Source organism: Doryrhamphus excisus, linkage group LG15 (assembly GCF_037039965.1).
Source record: "Doryrhamphus excisus strain RoL-2023G ecotype Guam linkage group LG15, RoL_Dexc_Guam_v1.1, whole genome shotgun sequence".
Taxonomy (NCBI): Eukaryota; Metazoa; Chordata; class Actinopteri; order Syngnathiformes; family Syngnathidae; genus Doryrhamphus; species Doryrhamphus excisus.
In genome coordinates, this window is record NC_136371.1 from 3,214,770 (window position 1) to 3,236,908 (window position 22,139).

Sequence of the window (22,139 nt, forward strand, 5' to 3'; positions counted from 1 at the left end):
AATCTACCAAGCACTCAAACTTGTGCAAAACGAACAAACACGTTCAGGTATACAAATGTATACTGTAAGCGCAAACCCATACACATTGTGTTGTATATCGTTTGAGTAACGGGATGGGTACAGAGAGTCCACTGCAGTAGGGACTTCAGAAGACTGCATTAGCATTCCCCATTTAGCCACTATGAGGCCGTTTCTGTGGAAACCTGCTGCTGAGCGGTAACTAGGCGACAAGAACATGGCTGCGTGTGTATGGCCTGTCTGCTATTGGCTTATTGATGAAGGGGAGGAGAAGGACTCTGTACACAGAAAAAAAAAGAGGAGAAAGGCAAAACATGGGTTTGGGGGGGCTGGGGGGGGGGGGTGGACGTATGAATCCTCCCAACTTTATGAAGGTTAACAATACATTATTTGTCACACGTACAGTACAATGCACAGCATGCACATTTGTTCTCTGCATCTGAGGTGCAATAGGGGCGCAATCATGTTGGGACCGTAGACCAAATCCAGATCTTGTGTCAGCACTTAGTTGCTATTGGATCGGGACCCAAGTGGGAAGCCTTCACAACATGACATGGTGACATTTGCGCTTTACAGCAGTGGTTACTCAGGAGAGCGCTAATGTCAGCCCTCCTATAAGCAACAGTATAGGAAGTCAAACAAGCGGCAGCCATGAAGAGACAAACATAATGTCAATGGCTCGTAAACTGCAGCGCTCAGTCAGAGCGTGCTACACTTACAATATTGAGGTTACTTCCTTTAGTGCCTCTTTGTGTAAATCTGCTGTCGGATCAGCAGAGCAGCAAAACACCTTTGTCTTTTACAGCACCAACAGCGATATGCCAAGTGATTAGCGGCGATAGTGTTTTGAGGTGAGTCGGGGAGGGGGGGTCGAGATAGAGAAGTACACTGCAACCCGTCACCGTAAAAGGCTACGCTCTCCCTCTTCTCCAGTCTGACACAGGGCAACAGGGACATAGAGACGCGGAGCAGGAGACAGGCTACTTAGCAGCACGCTGACATGTCTTTGTTCAGAGCTAGTGCTGCAGTGTGCTGCAGTGCAGATGATGTCATCTCCACCTGCTGCCTGCTGCTATGAATGCGATGCACGTCCACTGCAGAGGGAGGATGGGGGATGAGACAAGTGGGAGGGGAGAAGGAGGAGACGTGGAAGGTGAGCAGCCAAACAGAAGTGCATCAACACGGTGACATCGTAAAAACACCCTCCCACTCTGTGGTTCGTGGAGGTGCACGGTAGACGTGCTCACTATCACACATTTAGGGCAAACTAAAAAGCAAGTGCATGGAGGTGGCACTGCATCCATTAATTTTATTTACAGTACCGGAATGATGGTGATTGGCTTACTGACTTTCGGACTTGGACCCATTTTAACTTTACTCAATGAAGTGGGTAAAAAAAATAATATGTGTAGTGTAGCCTACCGCATAAATCATTTTTAAGTACTTTTACAGTCGACTGCAAAACTACCTGACCTGTCCTTTAGAGAGTAAAACCTCTTTCATCCAAGCGATAAATTCCTGAAGGAGCTGAAAACTACCACTTATCAAGTGTTTTAATGTAGTGGCCGTTATCAACAGGGACGTGAATAAAAATCCACTTAATATTGGTCGACGAAAAGGCTTGAACATTTATGACCACTACCACAAAGAAGTCATTTTATTGCCTGCCATTGATCCTCATTATAAGAAATCACTTGCTCTGCCCCGGTGGGAGCCACCAAACACTGACCCAAGACCCAGCTGACTAAGACTTGCCTAGGAAGATGAGCTCCATGTAGAAGGTCCTTCAGTAGTCTATAATATAATAATACATAATGATACAAACTAACATGTGATGACTTTCTCCTACAACCCACTTCTAGTTGGCTTTTCTTTGAGGTCACTGCTCAAACATTATGCATCCGGAGCTGCTACAATATCATCATCGTGACAATATTGACATAGCAGCAACTCCTCATGACAAAGAGGAAAGAGATTCAATTGGGTGAGAACGGAGATGACACACCAGGGCAGAAGTGGTCAAGATACGGGTTGGTGATTTCAAGGCGCTAGGTCTGGCCGCACGTTGGACTAGTGGTTAGCACATGGGCCCCACAGTCAAGAGAATGAGGATTTGAATCTTGAAATGTCTCTGTGTTATCCACATGTGTGCACTTCGGCTTCCAAAAAACATCCATCCATCCATTTTCTGTACCGCTTATCCTCACAAGAGTCACAAGCATGCTGGAGCCTATCCCAGCTTTCTTCGGGCGAGAGGTGCGGAACACCCTTTACGGGTTGCCAGCCAATCGCAGGACACATATAGACAAACAACCATTCACACCACAAGTGAGGTTAATTGGATCCTATAAATTGCCCACTGGTTTGTCTATAAATGTCCTGTGATGGACTGGATACCAGTCCAGGGTGCCCTCTGCCTCCTGTCTGAAGTCAGTTGTGATAGGCTCCAGCTCACCACAGACACTAAGGAGGACATGTGGTAACAAAAATGAATGAATGAGTGAATGAAGCAGCATTTAAGTATGTTTGGTGAAGAACTATACAGTATTTACAAGCTCCATTATGCAAACATAAGCTTGTGGGAGGTTGTTAGGGTAAAGGACAACAATTATAAAGAAAGTTTCAGAAGATAAAAAAAATGTCTAACTAAGCTTGATAATTACATGGTAAACATTTGATCAAGGACATACTTAATCCTCAAATAGGATCCAGTGGCTTTTCACATTAGTCCAGGGAAGCGTTTGACCTTTTTAAAATCTCTCTGCAGCCAGTTTCTGACATTCATTAGGCATGCGTGTGACATTAAGCTGTTCAAACAGCCTGCTTATTTTAAAGCCCAAACCGGTGGTACAATTGCGACATTATCTGCTAGTTACATTCACTGCTTCCACACTGTTAATGTATTCTTAATCACACAAAGACATGAAGCAACAGTAAACAAAGGTCACGCTGCGTGATTGCATTGCTTGTCCTGCAACAAAGACAGAACAGCTCTGAGCTTATTGGCATTTGCCCAGCTAAATAGGTCAATATGACGCTACTCTGAAAACTGAAGAGATCGACTCTGTCACAACAAAGGTAAAATGCCAAGTGAGCGCCATGGGGACTTACTGTCATCTACTATTGCACTAATACACTGCTGCACAATTGGCTTTATGTCTCAGCAGGCCAGTTTGCCTTCCAGGTTTTCAAATAATATCCATTCATTTTCTACCGCTTATCCTCATGAGGGTCACTGGGGTGCTGGAGCCTATCCCAGCTGTCTTCGGGCGAGAGGCGGGGTACACGCTGGACTGGTGGCCAGCCAATCACAGGGCACATATAGACACACAACCATTCACACTCACATTCATACCTATGGACAATTTGGAGTTCTAGCATGTTTTTGGAATGTGGGAGGAAACCGGAGTACCCGGAGAAAAACCCACGCATTAACAGGGAGAACATGCAAACTCCACACAGAGATGGCCGAGGGCGGGCTTGAACTCGGGGTCTCCTAGCTGTGTGGCCTGTGCGCTAACCGCTTTCCACCGTGCAACATTCAAACAATATAACCTGCATTATGTGGGATTTTTGTTATGGTCTAATTTATGAATATCATCAACGAAACAGCATGACTAAACTTGAACTTGGAACTTCATCAAGAACGATATACAACGAGCCACAACTGGCAACTTTTATCGGAACCTCTTAAACGTTCCTGCCACAAAGTATGAATAAGTAATAGACGGCCACCACTGTAAGACAGAAAAATATAGAAAAAAAAACAATTATTACTATAAAGTACAAAAGTCAGTCCAAATCAAACCTGAAATGAGGGCTTGATAACAATGTGCTCTTTATCTTTATGTTTAACAAATTTGAAAATGTTTAAAAAGTTACTAAAATGTATTATTATTTCATGCCACTACTAAATTTAATTGTTAAAGAGACATACAAAAAAAAGTTCATAGCCACTGTTCACAGCTTGGTGGTGCTGAAACGCTCAGCAGTAACTTTTTGATAAATTGGTTGATAGATCAGAAGACAGACTGATACATACACTGATATACAGTGTAGAATGCTATATAAATATTATGATATTATGAATATTATGAGTTAAGAATTTCCCTTACAGATGTCATCAATTGGGGTCTTTAAAGTAACTGTTGGTACCCTTTTTACTGTAGGAAAGCTCCAAAGTTGAACAACTATACTGTCAAGGGTACAAAGTAATACCTAGAAACTTCATAATATATTGTAGTCATGTGATCTACTTCATTTCCAACAGTTGCAATGGCAGGATATGTGATTGGAAATACTTTACAACAAGAAAAAGAGAACCTATCTTAAAGTGAGCTAAATTATCTTTCCTTGAAAGCATCTTTTAGACAAGAAATAGTGAGGCAGGAGTTTTCTACTCCATTCATCTGCCTTGCACAGATGACTTTAAAGGTGCTCACATTGTTCACCTCAGCCCAGTTACAGCCCATTACACCATGCATGCAACTTCCACTTTAAGTCTACACAAACACAACACAAGACCATAGCGTAAACTTCTAACCTTCCAGCTTATTTTCCATCGGGTATAATCCGGGGTAAAAAAAAAAAAAAAAAAAAAAAGAAAGAAACACGCCTTTTTTTTTTTTGTTAAGGGGTCCGAGTGTCAAACACCGGCAACCTGACCCACGCCAGTCCCGCCATGGCTGCGTCTGTCTCACTCAGAATACAGTTTGGTCACAGCCTGTGAAACAGTCTGCACTGTTGTCACGCGTGGACAAAAGAAAACAAATATAGTACATCCGCGTACATGTGGACTGAATGTCAAGCTCCTTCCACGGAGTCAAACAATGGAACAAGTGAGGGAAGAGAGAGCCGCGCGAGGAGAGCTACTCCTCTTCCTCTGATAGCCCCCTCCTCCTCCTCCTCCTCTCCTCCACTTCTTGCACCTCACACACACACACACACACTTAAGTGTTTCTCGTAGTTGCATGCAGTAAAATGACAATGAAAAACATTGCACGAGCTGGTGTGTGTGTGCACGTGCTGCCGGTAAACAGACGCCATTACCCTAATTGGGTCTCTTCTACTCCCCACGCTTTTTTTTTTTTTTTGCCATGACATTTAAAACATCGGTATATGTCAAATTTAGTCCAATTAAAAATGTTTATATGAGCTTGTCTGCGGATGAAAACAGAAACCGGTGCGTGTCTTTGCAGTAGTTTGCGCAAACACGCCCACACCCTCGACTGCACTGTGGTGTCACGCCGGTTAAAAGCTGCTTAGAGTCGGCATGCGCTGCCTGCAACAGTCTGCACGCCGCCGGTTGTGCGAGGCTGTAATCGTGCGATTGTGCAACAGTTTAGCGAACCACCCCTCAGACCGGGTATATATATATATATATGGTTGTGTGTGTGCGCAAGAGATTATTGAAGAGTTGTGCACCGTTTGTGGCTGTATTTGTTTCCTGCCCATGGCTCCCCTACCTGCAGTGCTGCAGAGAAAAAAGCGCCCCTTCCCCCACTCTGCATTATGACAAATCAAGGCAGGCAGGCAGGCAGGCAGGCAACAGTGCCATTAGCACATCACAGCACCGAGTCTTCCTCCTTCCTCCTTTGCACTAAATGCAAAGTGTTATGTCAGCTGCCTTTAAGGGAATCAGGTGGCTGCACTTTGACTCCCAAGTCTGTGCAGTCACACTGCATTGGAAGCTCTGCATGATCGGCGTGAGGATGACGACAACATGCGCCAGTGACACAGTCTGCCCTAGTTCTGAACAAAGTTATCCCACTTAGTACTGCATTAGGGGTAAACAAAGCAGAAACAAAGCAGATGAGTCTGCAGGACCGCAGACACGGGAGCTGGTTATTGTTTTGGAATTGTTATTCTTTACAGTTATACAGTTATTCTTTCATTTTCTACCGCTTTTTCCTCATGAGGGTCGCGGGGGTGCTGGAGCCTATCCCAGCTGTCTTCAGGCGAGAGGCGGGGTACACCCTGGATTAGTCGCCAGCCAATCACAAGGCACATATAGACAAACAACCATTCACACTCACATTCATACCTATGGACAATTTGGAGTCGCCAATTAACCTAGCATGTTTTTGGAATGTGGGAGGAAACCGGAGTACCCGGAGAAAACCCACGCATGCACGGGGAGAACATGCAAACTCCACACAGAGATGGCCGAGGGTGGAATTGAACCCTGGTCTCCTAGCTGTGAGGTCTGCGCGCTAACCACTCGACCGCCGTGCCGCCGAGTTAAGTAGTTATTTATAATATAAATAATGTTGACCAAACATCTCATAAAGTATAAATATACTGAACTAATTCAGCAGCCATTTCGCTGCACATTAATGAGATTCATTGCAAGAGCTGAATCATAAAATCTGCCATTGCAAAGTTTAGAAGTTAGATATTAATTTAAAAATATGTTTATTGCTGTGCTTGTACTTTAGAACTACATCAAATCATATTGATGACTGTCTAATACTATGTTCTTATTACTGTATGTAGCTGAGTAAGAAAACTGAAACTTTAAAGAGTATGAAGTACTGTGAGATTCACAACAACAAAAAAGCCCAAATTGATCATCAGTGATGGCAAGCGACTAAACTAAAGAAGGAAAATGGTGGGCTGTGTTTTCCCCGAGTCAGGCAGCTCCTCCTTTGCCGGTTCTGTGAATGAGCCAGTGAGCCGGTAGCGTATGAATGGCGGAGGGATCTGCGGGTTCTGCTGTATATGAGCCGCCATCTCCCTCCTACTCCCTCCAGGGCCGTCTGCAATGCAGCTGTCCTGGGAGCCGGCGTTTCACCATGTCCTACTTTATCCTGTCAATGCTCAGGCACTGCAGTAATGCTTTTCCTCTCTCTCTCTCACACACACACACACACACACATTCACAACGACTCGTGTGCTCATTACATTCTGGCGAATGTCTCACAGTATGTGTCTGAGTCACAAATTCAACTTGGATACGGAATAAGTCCACGTGAATCTGCAAGACATTTTCAACTATAAACTGTGGTACCTTTTTACTGTATCTTAAAAAAAATCTAATCACAACAGGTGAACATTATGAACAAATCTGTGTAAATTGTAACAAAGCTGCACTACAGCTCACACAAGCAAAAAGCATAATAATACATAATACAGCACAATACAGTGAAAGGTTGGAAAAAGAGCGTAACCTAAGGGTCACCAACCCATCGATCGTAAGCTACTAGTTGACCTTTGGGACTTTGCCGGTCAGTTGCGAGGATGTTAGAAAAAAAAATATTACAATGCCCTCCCCTCTCGGAGAATGACTAACAGGCAGTGGCGGTTCTGGCTTGAATGACGCCCTTTGCGGATCGATGCTGTGCACCCCGACACACACATTTAAATATCCATCCATTTTCTGTACCGCTTATCCTCACGAGGGTCGCGGGGCATGCCGGAACCTATCCCAACTGTCTTCGGGCAAACTTGACTGCAGCAGGATAATCCATCATCATCCAAAAAGTTCACCTCTGAATGTGTTAAGAAAAATAAAACAAACTGAAAATAAAAAGAACCTGCATCCTTTTGATATTCTGTGGCATGACCTTAAAAAGTTGGCTCATGCTGGAAAGCCCTCCAACGTGGCTGAATTATAACAATAATATTATAAAAATAGTCCTCCGTTGCTGTAAGAAACTCATCACAAATTACTGCAAAGCTTTATGGCAGTTGTTACTGCTAAGGGTGACCCAACCAGTTATTAGGAGCAATCGCTTTTTCACCAAAAATGACTAAAAAACCACCATGAATTATGGCTATAAACATACTACTAAACATACTAATATATAAATAGCATAAACACAACTCAGTGTAATTTTGCACTTCTTTTCTAATGAATAAGATATATGTGAAGCCTGCTGTATGTTCCCCACTGTAATTTCATTCAGATGTGCTGCACCCATTTAAAGATGACAGTGAATACAGAGCTGAAATCTCTATTTAACAGCCACATATGCATATAATAAACATTATATGGCTACAGGAGAGTGGAAAACATTGCAGTTGGTGGTCGTTTTATCTCTTTTATTACTCGGCCCATCTTGCAGCTTGCTTCAGCGGAAAGCTAATATGAATATAATGCAAATGTATGAGGTGTGAAATTATTTGAAAGCAAAGCAAGAGTGAATCTGCAACGCTTGATGAGGAAGCGGAATGCAATCACAATGAACAATTTCAAGAAGTTCAATAGTAATTTGGCGATAGAGAGATTAGAAACAATATAATATATTGTAGGGTTGTATAAAAAAAAGCTCAAATAAGTTGAAGTAATAAAGTATCAGAGAGTCTTACCATCCAGCGAGAGCCAGTCATGCTGAGAAGACGGCAAGGAGGGAAGAGCACGGGCCTTATATTCAAAAACCACAGAGTTGGAGATGATCTGGTTACTGACAGCCACTTGTAGTGTCACCAGACCTGTGTCATGGGCTGAGGAGAGAGTACACAGAGAAATGTATAACATGGAATGGGGACTAATAATTTGGTTGCCTATTCGTACTTGTTCATATATTTGTTCTTGTTTCCTAGTCAGTACAGATTGGTGTCCCATTGCGTTCTTTTGAACTGCACTCGGTAGAGAAAATACAACATTGTTGACGTTTTTGGCGGGTTTTTTTTTTTTAGGGCGTTATAGTCAAAATAGGTGCGTCTTGTTATGTGCGTTTTGGGTCATCACATGACAATCCTCGGCCAAAATAAAGATTGCTGCTTGTGAGAGAACGGTTATAAGAACAAAAAGCTTCAAAAAGTCTCCTTCAACACCACAACGTTGCCAATTTGCACGAAAACACCAAACATGGGACACTGAGAAGCAGACATTTTTGCATAAAGAGGACGTATTATGCAAATTTTTGACAGCAACACACTTTCACCTGCACAAAAAGCTGTCTAGATCTTCCAGAACCTGTACCTATTCCAGCTGTACTTCCTTGAATTTTCCAAAATGGTCTGTTTTAATTTATTCCATCCATGGAACGCCTCTGGGCACGGGGTACATACACATATTGTATACACATATGTAAATGTAGTATTTAGGGTACATACACATACGGTACGTGTGTATATCAAAGTAGTATTTGTGGTACATACACTTACTGTACATGTGCATATAAATGTAGTATTTAGGGTACATACACATACTGTGCGTGTGTATATAAATGTAGTATTTAGGGTACATACACATACTGTACATGTGTATATAAAACTAGTATTTAGTGCACATACACATACTGTACGTGTGTATATAAAACTAGTATTTAGGGTACATACACATACTGTACACGTGTATGTAGGTACAAGTGTAGGTAGCAGAATTTTTTTCATAAAGGGAACCTATTGTGCAAATTTTTGACAGCTACACACTATAGCCCGCACAGAAAGCTCTCTAGATCTTCCAGAACCTGCACCGATTCCAGCTGTACTTCCTTGAATTTCCTAAATGGTCTGGTCTAATTTATTCCACCCATGGATCGCCTCTGGGCACGCCCACTCCGCTGTGATTGGTAACACTCTCAGGTGTTCCCGAGGACCTACAGCTTGCACCCCGAAATGCCCATATAAGGAAGTCCGGCTCAATGTGAAGGTGTTTGAAAAAACTCCCTGAAACTTTAGCATCATTCACAAAAGTCTAATAATGTTCACATTTCAAAAAAGTGGAAAAAAAGCGTAATAGGTCCTCTTTAAAATATGATCATATATATTTTGCTAAAATAATAATTGTCATTCACATCTTACCTGGGCAGTAGCAACGCAGCACTCCTGGTTGGATGAGAGAGGCGGGGACTGAAATCTGGTCGAACAAACAACTGTAGTTTGAGCCTGCCTCTTGCCAGGGCCCCGTGATTAGCACTTTAACGCCACCCTTAAAAACACACATGATCACAAGCTTATATATCTTAATATTGTGCTTCCCGGGCACAACATTAGGTTGATCTGCATCATCTAAAGCAGGGGTCTCCAACACATCACTTCCACTACCGAACCTTTGTGTTTAGATTTTTATAACTGTTCAATTATGACATTATGCCTCTGAGCTAGAAATATATAATGAATCGCTCAAATCTCTTGACAACTTACTTACAAAACAACTACAAACAAAAAAAGGTTGGCAAAAACTTATCTAATTAGAATAAAAGATTCTTTATTATTATTATTTTATTCTTTTAGAAGAAAAGATTATAATACTCTTCAATAATTTAGCAATATTATACTCTATTATTGTGGTTGTAGTTTGCAGTGGTATGTTATGTACTGTAAGTACAACATAATTCCATGTGTTTGTCATATTCTATCCATTTATGTGGATAAACAACAACTAAAATATCAGAAACAAGTAGTCTATAGTCTTATTGTATCCTGCCACCCAGTGTACATAGTAGGATATTACAACTAGACACAAACAGATGGCAGGAATTTTTATTTTGTTCTCTACTGCCATCTTGTGGACAAAGTTTTGTCCACTTTATGGGACAAATGCTGTATGCAACAATTCCATCAGCTATTGTTATATACCATCCCATAACAAGTGTATTTGAATCACTGTTGGCGCTCCATCCATCCATTTTCTGTACCGCTTATTCTCACGAGGGTCGCGGGGGTGCTGGAGCCTATCCCAGCTGTCTTTGGGCAAGAGGCGGGATACACCCCGGACTGGTCGCCAGCCAATCACAGGGCACATATAGACAAACAACCATTCACACTCACATTCATACCTATGGACAATTTGGAGTCACCATTTAACCTAACATGTATGTTTTTGGTGCTGCACGGTGGGTGAGTGGTTAGCGCACTGACCTCACAGCTAAAAGATCAGGGTTCAATTCCATCCTCGGCCATCTTTGTGTGGAGTTTGCATGTTCTCCCTGTGCATGCATGGGTTTTCTCTGGGTACTCCGGTTTCTTCCCACATTCCAAAAACATGCTAGGTTAATTGGCGACTCCAAATTGTCCATAGGTATGAATGTGAGTGTGAATGGTTGTTTGTCTATATGTGCCCTGTGATTGGCTGGCGACCAGTCCAGGGTGTACCCTGCCTCTCGCCCGAAGACAGCTGGGATAGGCTCCAGCACCCCCGAGACCCTCGTGAGGATAAGCGGTAGAAAATGAATGAATGTATGTTTTTGGAATGTCGGAGGAAACCGGGTACTCTGGAGAAAACCCACACACGCACGGGGAGAACGTGCAACCTCCACACAGAGATGCCCGAGGGGGGAATCGAACCCATGTCTCCTAACCACTCCTCACTGTGCAGCTTGTTGACCCTCTCTAGTGAAATCAAACATGCGGTGTATTTTATTATTTTTATGACTCACTCACCTCAGGATAGGACCACTCAGGAGAGTAGTCAGTGACGATGAAGAGCCGCCCGGTGGCCTGAAGCATCCCCAGGGTGCCGTGGGCAACAGCTGCAGAGACCACGTCGGCTACATTCATATATGACAGTGAACCCGCCTCCACCGTGTTTCCTCCTGCTCCCGCTCCTCCATTGAGAGACTGGGGACTGCAGCATGGCTGCAGGCACAGCTCTGATGTGTTGTAACCAGAACCCCTGGACACTACATCCTCCTGGCCCTGTGGGGCGGCCCCACCGCCAGTGTTTTGAGCATCGGAGCTATGGGACGTGACAAGCTGGTGAGCATAGAGGGTCCCTCCAGTTGACATGGCTGTTCCACTGCCATCGACTGAAATGAAGTCATTAATGAGGTCAGAGAACTGGTTTCCAAAAGAGATGTCAAAGTGATCCAGACTGATCTCTATTCCTGCCCCCCCTGCTCCTCCATTATTAGCTGTTCCTCCCAGGCTTTGGTGGGCTGCAACGGTGTTATAGAGTCCCTGGACCATGCCCTGGAGGAGCGGCTGCAGCTGCTGCTGCTGCTGAGGAGTATGATTGCTACCATCACTGCTTCCATTGTGAACTGCGACACCTTCACCCGTGCCACCATTTCCTCCCGTTCCACCATCGGACGCCTGCTGCAGATAGTGCTCAGCACCACCTCCCTCTCCGTTTCGTGACACACAGGTCTGCATTTGATCGCCTTGGTTGAGTACATTCTCTGCACTATTTTCTGTGCGTGCAGCCTGTCCTGAACTGCCACCGCCTGGCTGCTCCATACCCACTACCTCCTCGTGCTCAGTACCGAGACCAGCGAATGCCCCCTGGTACTGTAGCAGCTGCAGGGAGCCAGCTTGGCCAATGCCATCTGTTGGTGAGCCTCCATTACAGTTGGCTCTATGTTGGGTCTGCTGGTGGTGGTGAAGGTGACCGTTGCTGCCAAGAGATTCCGTCTTTACTACCTGCAGCCCAATGTAGTCATGGGAGTTATGCTCCACGATGTGTGTTTTCTGGCCCATGCTGGCTCTTCCCTGCTGAACCTGGCTGGATTGAGAGGCATCCTGAAGAAAGAAACTGGGAGAACGGTTCTGGTGTGGCATGTGAGGACTAGACAAGGCCTGACCATAGCTCACTGTAGAGGTGCTGGACGCATAGTCTTGCTTGGCGTCAATTGCACTGAAATCCATCTGCTCCAGAGTGGTGCTCGGACTAAGACCCCCACCGGAAGGAAGCAAGGATCCGGCCGTGGTCAAAGAGAGGCCACCCTGGCCTGAACCAGCACCTTGCGGAACAGACACCCCACTCCCACAGTTCACGACTGCCCCCACCTGGTAGCCACTTTCCTTGGCCAGCTGCTGCTCAAAGGATGTGTCCTCTGTCTTGATGTTCTTCACTAAAGCTGAGCTGAAGCTGTAGCCATTGTCTGACATTGAAGGGGAGGTCTGCAATGTGTCGTTAGCACTGCCACTGACCGCGCAGGAGGATGAGGCACAGTTTGTCTCTGTCTTCATTGCACTGCCTCCGTAGGTCTGGCCTTGTTTGGGGTTGTTCAGGAAGCAGTCGGGGTCAAAGTTCATATTGGTTTCTGGGATCTTGATAGTTCCAGAGTCCAGACTGCTTGACAGCACCAGTTCTTCAGAAACACCTGCGGTTGACAACATGGAAAGACTGTCTCCTGTATTGCCTGATTCCCCTACTCCTCCACTGGGGAAAGCAAATTTGTGACGATCAGAGAGGACTAAGCCCTGGGAGGTGGCATCTGCACCCATGAGGTGAGTGTTTGGGCCACCAGTTGGAGACATGCTATAGACAGGGTCTCCAGAAACATCTGAAATAAAGACCCCCTGGGAGAGGCCAGACATTACGGAAGCCACATGACTCATTCCGGTCACCACAGGACTGTCGGCGATATCTGGGTCGCTGTTGAGACCACTGCTGATGGACACAGGCGAGTTCTGTGTGGTGTCGGGCACCTCAACCTGGTTGGTGGATGATACCTCGGTGCTGTTCTGATGCAATAAGATTGGCTTGTGGACTTTTCCGTTACGTTTCTCCCTGGTGCTGCCTCCTCCGCCTCCTCCACCTGAGCTTTTGCCTCCGCCATGGCCACAGTGCTCAGTCTTCCCTTCTGACACGTCGTTGTTTTGTACTTCAGAGTGAGCATTGCTATAAGCTCCTGTGCGGGCGTCCACTTTGGGGGAGATGATGCGGTGTTTGGCGCTGTTGCATTTGTGGTGCACACTGCTACCTGCACCTGGGAGCAAACAGGAAACAAAGCAAGGATTGGTGTGGGTGACTGCTTGAAGGAAAGGGTGATCTGCACTTGTACATCTTGCAATTATAACATATTACTATATTTTTATGAAAACATTGCTTGGAAAACTACAAATTGGAGCTCCCTCTGAATTTTGTGTCAGTGCTGAGAGGTGCTGATACTGAGCAGAGATTAGGGGAAAAAAAGAATAAACAAGACGTCACGGCTGTCATTTCTGGATGCACAGGATAATATGTCCTCAAGGCTATAAACTGTATTAAGATCACAAATATATTTATTCTGCTAATATCTACAAAGACCCGCCTCACAGACGCCAATAATGCCATTTTCCAAACTACTTAGTCTTAGACTTCTTCAGTTCTTGTCCCATGAGTCAACAGTTCCTTATTGCCAAAATACATACAGTGACCTTTAAGTCACACCCCATTCCTAATCCATATAGGGTTTAATGTGACGTTGACCTAACCTCGACATCTACAGGTATAACAGCTTCAACTTTTCGTGGAGCTTGACTGGCCTGCACAGAGTTCTGACCTCAACCCAACAGAACATTTATATGATGAGTTACAGACCGTCCATCCAACATCAGTGTCTGACCTCAGAAATGCACTTCTGTACGACGGGACAAAAATTCACATCTACATTCACCTAAACCCTGTGGAAAACCTTCCTAGAAGAGTTAAAGCTGTTGTAGCTGCAAAATGTGGTCCGATGTCATATTAATCCCTATGGATTAAGAATGGGATGTTACTTAAATTAGTATACTTGGAAAGGATACTTTAGGGCAGGGGTCTCAAACTCAATTTACTTGGGGGCCACTGGAGCTAGGGTCTGGGTGAGACTGGGCCGCATCAGGTTTTCCAAAAAAACGCATTTATTAAAAACAAATAAATTTAAAAAAACTTCGCTTTGGTTCCAATTTTCTACAAGAAAAGCTCTGATAAAACATTCCACTGTTCTCAAATATCTTACTTTTTATTTTTCTACACAAAATAAGATGAAAAATAAGAAAAATCAATCAATCAGTAATGAATAAATAAATATAATAATAAAACGGCAAATAATAAAAACTTAAGAAACCACATATTTGGTGGGTAACAAATTATTTTTTTCAGATTAAAATGAACAAAGCATTATTAGAGCCCTGTAGACATGACAAAACACGACTATAGTCACATTTATACTCTTTTTATTTACAACATATTGCGCAACTGCAGGGTCTCGAGACACATGCTAACTCGCAAACTAGAGAGCTAGCGACCTAAACGGTAGCCTTCAAGTTATTTCCTTTAAACTTAAATAGCCAAAAACTTACCACTTCCACACGGATAGGGAGGATAACTATTAACAGTTATTTAACCTTTAACATGAACATTAATCAAACATAATATTTTTTTCTGGGTACATGATACCATACAGCATCCATATCAAACTTGCGCGGGCCGCACTAACATTAAACTTTCATATCAAGGCGGGGGCCTCAAACTAGTGTCCTGCGGGCCACATTTGGCCCGCGGGCCGGGTGTTTGAGACCCCTGCTTTAGGGAATATAGTGTGCATTTCCAAGGCCTCCAGTCACTCAGTGTTGGGATTCACAACTAAACACTTCTTTTGTAATGTAACTTAAACAAACACTCATCTATTATTAAGATCAGATCACTATTAGTAGAAAGATCATCTTTGACAGATAATGTCATTAGTGTAAATGCATTGATTCCAGCATTTGTGCAATTATAATTTTTTTAAGTTTAACTCTAAAGAAGTAAGAATGTTTCCTGACTGACTGTATTACAAACGTATAATTAACATGTTTTGCTGCTATAGTCTCTCGAGAGCAAACTCAGCCCCACTTGCTCAAGCCCTTACCCAGAGTGCCCGTGCAGAGGCAGTTGTGAGTCCGGGGAGGTGGCTTAGTTTGGTGGCTGTCCAGTATTTGTTGCACTAGCTGCTCCACTGAGAAGCCAGAGCTGCTGTTCCCATTGCTGCAAGTCCACTTGATACCATGAACTGCCGGGAGAGAGGAGGAGACACAGATGTCAGCCAGCCCAAACAGACCACCAGCTACGCCAGCCCCCTCGCCCCGCTCGACCTGCTACCTGACAACAGTAATGTCGCTCAAGTGACACCTCACAGAGATTTCTGCTTTGGTTTAAGGGCAAAACAAACAACCTGACTGACCTAAAATAATTTGTTTTCATTTTACATCATACTTTCCACTATTCTGTGATAACAGGAACAAAACTGTATTGTGCCTTAGTCTTTTCCTGAGCAACATTTATCTCCCATCACTGCCTTGTCGCATTATTGCACTTCCCATTGTCAAAGTTGCCTTTTCTTTCTCTGCCTACTATTGTGTCCTCTCAATGAGAGTTGTTGAAAGTGACAACAATCCGACTCCTTCCGCACCTCAACCTAATTATTTGCTCTGACAGGAGAAACATCTGGGATGAAACACCACCTAGGTGATGCTCCTGGTGCTGCACTCAAGGGAATGACAAGAGATTGGTGAGCTCAGACAGACTTTGCCAGCACATCCTAATACCATCCACTAATACTATCCACTGCTGCACTTGCTAACCAAGCCAATGTGTCTAATCAGATACGTGACAGATATATGGCAGAACTGAATCACGTGGTATAAACATGGCGTAAATAAACAGAGCAGCTCGACCACAAAAAACTCACTTTACGGAGATTATATAAGGTTTTTGTCGCTATTTGAGCGGGTAGCAAATAGCTAATTTTTCGTTAGCAACGCAACTTCCGCACTCGCTCGCATCCTTGATGTGCAGGTGCCTTAATATTCCACCTACCATTCTTACTCACGGTGTCTTAAAGAAAGCACTTTATTAAATACATAACAACAGATAACGCTACCAACAAATAATGCCGAATAACCAACAACTACGTGAGCTGTAAACATGTAATTTATTCGCCATTTACAACAACGGCACAGCTCCGGTTTTCTTCTGAACTGAAAATGTTATACGAATCACTGAAACTGATATTCAAAAACAGAAAAGCACTGAAAACCTTTCATACATTGGAGAACGTTCTAAAAAAACAATTCATATGAAGAACAAGCTTAAGTGACATGTTTTCCATTTTTATTTTGTTGTTCTTATTTTCAAGCAATATCCCTCGCACATTCCTTTCTTTGTTATTTATTTTTTTATTTTTATTTATGTTGATATTGTTCTGTAGAATTGCACTTTTATGTTCCTGTAATTCTGCATATAGTGTTATTGTTTTGTACAATTGAAGCTTGTAATGAAATATTAAAAAAACAAAATAAACAACGGTACAGCAAAGCACACTGGGAAACAGGAAGTGAGCCCGCATTAAGTGGTGAGTCTATGTACGTCAACGTCACCGCCAGGTGTGCGTAAGTAAAAGTACTTACTTTGACTAAGCGCCTTCCTATAAAGAAATTTAACACATCTTTTCATCCCGTAGACAGCACGCAAAGCACTAGGAAGAAAAAAACTGGGATGCAAAATATTTTAAGACTGAGGTCTAGTAGCACCCACCCACTTCAAAACTTCCTTGGTTTGATCCACATCACGTGGTAGATGTTTGAATCACGCCTGTGCTGACCTGATGAGGATTTGGTGAAGGCTGAGCATTAATATATAGATTTATCTCTCCTGTGTCCAGTGATTGACTGGTAACCAGTCCAGGGTGTACCCTGCCTGTTACCCAAAGTCACCTGGGATAAACTTCAGCTCACATATAAACCTAATGAGAACAAATGGTGTAGAAATTGAACAAATGAATGTAGATGATGATGAATAGAACGTAACTAAGCAAGTGCAAAGCAAGGTCGTTGGGAAAGCTCAACATTCTTGGCAGCAATACATACTGTTCACCGACAGATGTCAGTAGAGGTCATAGCATATGCTGCACTCAACTTACTGTGGCAGGTAAAAGAAACATTTAATTTGAGTGGCCAGGCCCCACTCCTGAAGGCCATGAGATGTTCACATGCAGTTATCATCAAGGCTGTTTTTTTGTAGTTTAGACATTAGAAATAACAAATGCGCCACAAAAACAAGTCAGGTCATAATCCTAATGGTTGCTTGTTAAAAGTCACACCACAACACCCAGGTATCAGTCTGACACATATACATCCTAACCATAGTGTTCACTATGGGATGGCATCATACACCCAGATCTTGCTCTGTTCTTCTCTGACCGAGTCTCTCTCGCCTGAAGACAGGCCTTCTGTCTGTGTGAGTATTTGTTAAAGCTGCTCATGTGCTATCTGTCAGCATGCTGGGAGCATTGCTGCAGAGAGAGCTGCGTGTTTATAGCATGAGACCAAAGGAGTGAATCAAGCTGGCTGCCTTGTCTATGGAACTGTAGCGTGACTGAGTAATGATGCCAATCTTTTTGGCCTCTCCTCACTCTCTTGCTTCTTCTCTTCTTCTCATCAAACACCAGAGGGTGTTAGCGAGGGTGAGGTCAGACAAGGCCACATTTCACAGCCATCATATTCCAACACTCTCCATGCACAACAGTGTGTTCTGGGTCTGTAGTAGGCCACAAAAAAAGCTTAACCAATTCACAAAATTCACATTTAATCTTTGTTCGGTGTCAAAAATGTGAATGTGCTAATAAAAGCTCAAGAAGGATTTGACACTGCTTTGGGGAAATACTTTAAACTAAGGGCTCCTGTAGTCAAGAAACATCAATCTATGAGATATATACACCTGTACATATTATATGAAACCTACAAGAAAAGTAAATACACTGCACATCACACAATCTTGCCGTCTGCACTCAATACTGATTTTTTTTTTAAAGATAATCCTGATAGGAAGAGGGAAATCCGTTTTGCTGGTTTATCAGCAGAACATCTGTGGAATCAGATATGTGAGATAATCACACATATTATATGATGTTGTTTCTCCATGAAGAAAAAGAACCATCTCTGCTGATTGGAAATATAGGCCAATTTGATTTAAAAAATGCACCATAAGTGAAGTTAGCTGCCCATATGAGGCATGCATCAAAAATGCAGCCTTGCTCACAAAATATTTTTTGCACCTACAGTATATAGATACAGATATTGAAATATCGATACAGTAATATAGAATTTTAGATGTTTTAATTGTTAACCATTGCAAACGACAACAAACAACTTACTGTAATGTGCAAAATCAATGAGTGAATGGCTATGATCTACTATATGACTTCATAATCATGAAAACCTTCATCCAAATCTTGAATTTCCTTTGGAAACACTAGCATCAAGCATGCCCAAACCAATTTATTAGATGATTAACAACAGTGGCACAACTACTAATTACTGAGTCCTTTTTTGAACAGCTGTTTTAGACAGGTTGCAGGGTTTTTTTGAGCTATGGTCTTAAACTTTTGGGGACCTATTAGCTTTTTCCACTTTTCTGACCTATGTTGTATTCTTGTGTTAAACAAAACCAAAGTTTCAGATAATGAGGTTTGCGCATTTAGAAGTGAGCCCTGAAAGAAGTTTGGGATGGCTCAAAACGCTCAGTTTCAAAAGGCGTGGTAAAACTGCCCCTGTGTGATGTCACAGAAGGGCGGGACGTCCTTAAATGGTTCATAGCTAGGAAGCACTTTGGGCGTGTGACCAATCCCAGGGGTGTGGGGATGCCCAGAGGCGGAGGAATAAATTAAAACAGACCCTTTTTGGCAGGAAGGAAATACAGCTGGAATAAGTGCAGATTTTACTAAATCTAAAAAGTTTTCTGTGTGTGTTATTGTGTGTAGCTGCTTTACAGTTCAATACAATTCAATACAAAGGGTCGAAAAATCAGCATAGTAACGCTAACAGTGCAAAATAACTCCTTTTTTTAATGGTTTTAAAATTGTGATCAGGAGTGTGATGTGTGATATTGTTAAATGAAACAGTCAATATTTTAAATACAACTGTCCTGTATTTATCGCCATTGGATTGTATAGATGTACCTCAGTGTCTGGCGAGTATAACTAATAACCTGACTTAGGTCCTCATTTCCAGCTTTAATAAGGAGATGCTATCCAAAACTACCACTAGATGGCAATGTTGCTCCATTACGGAGCTTATGTCAGCACTAGTCCTCCATTAAAAAGGGCCATAGAAAGAAAAGAGAAGATAAAAAGCAAATACAGAAAGCATGAAGGTTTTTTTTCTCCACTTTATGGATCCCCTCTGTACAGCCTGGCAGCAAGAAGGCGTCACCCTCTTTGTCCCAACAACTCCCAAAGTTAATGACTTAACGCATTACTGCAAATGGTGCTTGCTTTTTACATTAAGTCACAGATGTAATGAACACTGTAGGCTATTGTTGCTCGGCGGCTGTCCCGGAGCAAGGCATTATGTCCTAAAAGTGACAGGAAGCGGAGCGGTGAGGAGGATAATGATGTAGACAGAAGCTATACGTGACGAAACCTGTCAGTACACAGCAAGCAGCAGCAAGAGCCTTTAAGGCTGCTGCTGCTCTTTACCTGGCCACGACTCAAATAATTGGCCATTGGAAGTCATCGCCCTGCTGTCCCCTGCTCAGCTCCCCCAAATTACAGACTGCCTGTTGTTGTTGAGTATGTTAACGGGTCCCTGGAAGATTTTCCAGCTTCACAAAAGTCCCAATTTGACCGTTACCATCATCTGACAAACCCTGACCTTTTCCACAACATCACCTCTGTCTTTAGGCAGGTCTAGAGACTCATAAAACACATCCCAGCTCAAAGAAACATCTAACAGATATTTATTAAGCTGGTAACAGCATAGATCAGTCCAAAGGGGATGTGGGGGGGCACACAGGGGCTAGGAGCGGGGGTGGGGTTGGTATTTTCTGGTGAGTCAGACATTCCTGCTCCCACATACTAACATGAATCAATAACCAACGTGCCGTCCTCCTCTGCCTTGACGTCCTTCTCGGGTCAGTAAGGCAGCATGCTCTTGGCTTGGTCTGAGTGGAGCCAGAGTTATGGGATGAGCTGACCTTTGATCTGAAACTTGCAAATGGCTCCAGGAAGTAGGAACAGTCAGCGGCCAGAAATTCTATCTGACTGAGGTGCCCAGGGCACTTAGCGTGGCAGCAATCAGCTAATAAGAGCTGACACCGGATCCTCAGACTAAATAAATCTTAAGTAAGTGAAGAACATTTGAGGGTAGATGATTTCATGTCATAGCTATAAATAGAATTTGACCAAACAAGTAGTTGTGAATGAATTTAGTCCAACACTCACACATGGGTTTGAGCTGGCCGATCAGCTCCTCCTTGGTCCACTTGGCCCACTCCTTCTTGTCTGTATTGATGGAACACAGGATTGGACCGCATGGTTTCCCACAATCCTCAATGGCTGGCACATTCAAATAATGGACGAGCACAATGTCAGGGTTCTGTGGGGAGAACATAGATGAGATTATCTCTGGTGTCAGCTGCACAGGGAACATGCTCGATGCTCATGAGGATGCTGCAGCAAAGAGTAGCAGTGACACATGGACGTGTAGCTCAGCCGTGAATATTGTCACCAGCCTGAAAGGCGCCAGCTGCTTAATGAGAAGTCAAACTAGAAACGGTACATAGTAACACGAAGCTGACAAAAGCAAAATATGCAATCATGTGTATGTATTCATACATCCTCATGCATTTACATATTTGCATAGGTGAAGCTACGCGAGCTCGTAACACGTGTATAACATTTTGCGAAGTTGTCCTAAATTAATGCCAGACTAAACATTGCTGTTACGAGCTTTCGTCGGCAAGTTCAGACAGATTTGCAAATAATAGATATAAAGCAGGGGTCTCAAACACGCGGCCCGCGGGCCAAATGTGGCCCGCAGGACACTAGTTTGAGGCCCCCGCCTTGATATGAAAGTTTAATGTTAGTGCGGCCCGCGCACGTTTGATATGGATGCTGTATGGTATCATGTACCCAGAAAAAAATTATTACGTTTGATTAATGTTCATGTTAAAGGTTAAATAACTGTTAATAGTTATCCTCCCTATCCGTGTGGAAGTGGTAAGTTTTTGGCTATTTAAGTTTAAAGGAAATAACTTGAAGGCTACCGTTTAGGTCGCTAGCTCTTTAGTTTGCGAGTTAGCATGTGTCTCAAGACCCTGCAGTTGCGCAATATGTTGTAAACAAAAAAATATTTGCCGTTATTATTATTATTATATCTATTTATTACTGATTGATTGATTTTCTTTATTCTTGATTTGTTTATTTATTTTTCATCTTATTTTGTGCAGAAAAATAAAAATTAAGATATTTGAGAACAGTGGAATGTTTTATCAGAGCTTTTTATTGTAGAAAATCGGAACCAAAGCACTGAAAAAGTTTGTATATTTTTCTGTTTTTAATAAATGTGTTTTTTTTTTTGAAAACCTGATGCGGCCCAGCCTTGCCCAGACCCTAGCTCCAGTGGCCCCCAGGTAAATTGAGTTTGAGACCCCTGATATAAAGTAATGCCCTTGCTGCCAGGAAATTCCATGATTGCCAAGTTTAGCAAATTGCTTGTAATGTATT

General features: G+C 43.1%; 1 protein-coding gene across 13 annotated transcripts in view; it reads right to left on the minus strand.

The window, feature by feature from the left end:
* Positions 1-22,139, minus strand: part of camta1a (calmodulin binding transcription activator 1a) — a 315,309-nt gene that overhangs the window by 12,468 nt on the left and 280,702 nt on the right. For 9 of the 13 annotated variants that reach the window (XM_058052094.2, XM_058052099.2, XM_058052093.2 and 6 more), the window contains 5 exons: positions 20,856-21,009; positions 15,507-15,647; positions 11,350-13,619; positions 9,769-9,895; positions 8,329-8,463 (listed from right to left, as the gene is read on the minus strand). In XM_058052094.2, the coding sequence (XP_057908077.2) occupies positions 8,329-8,463; positions 9,769-9,895; positions 11,350-13,619; positions 15,507-15,647; positions 20,856-21,009 (2,827 nt within the window). Of the gene's footprint in view, positions 1-4,561; positions 4,954-8,328; positions 8,464-9,768; positions 9,896-11,349; positions 13,620-15,506; positions 15,648-17,043; positions 17,342-20,855; positions 21,010-22,139 lie in introns of those variants that run through there. The other 4 variants (XM_058052105.2, XM_058052095.2, XM_058052100.2 and 1 more) reach the window with 3 other exon arrangements.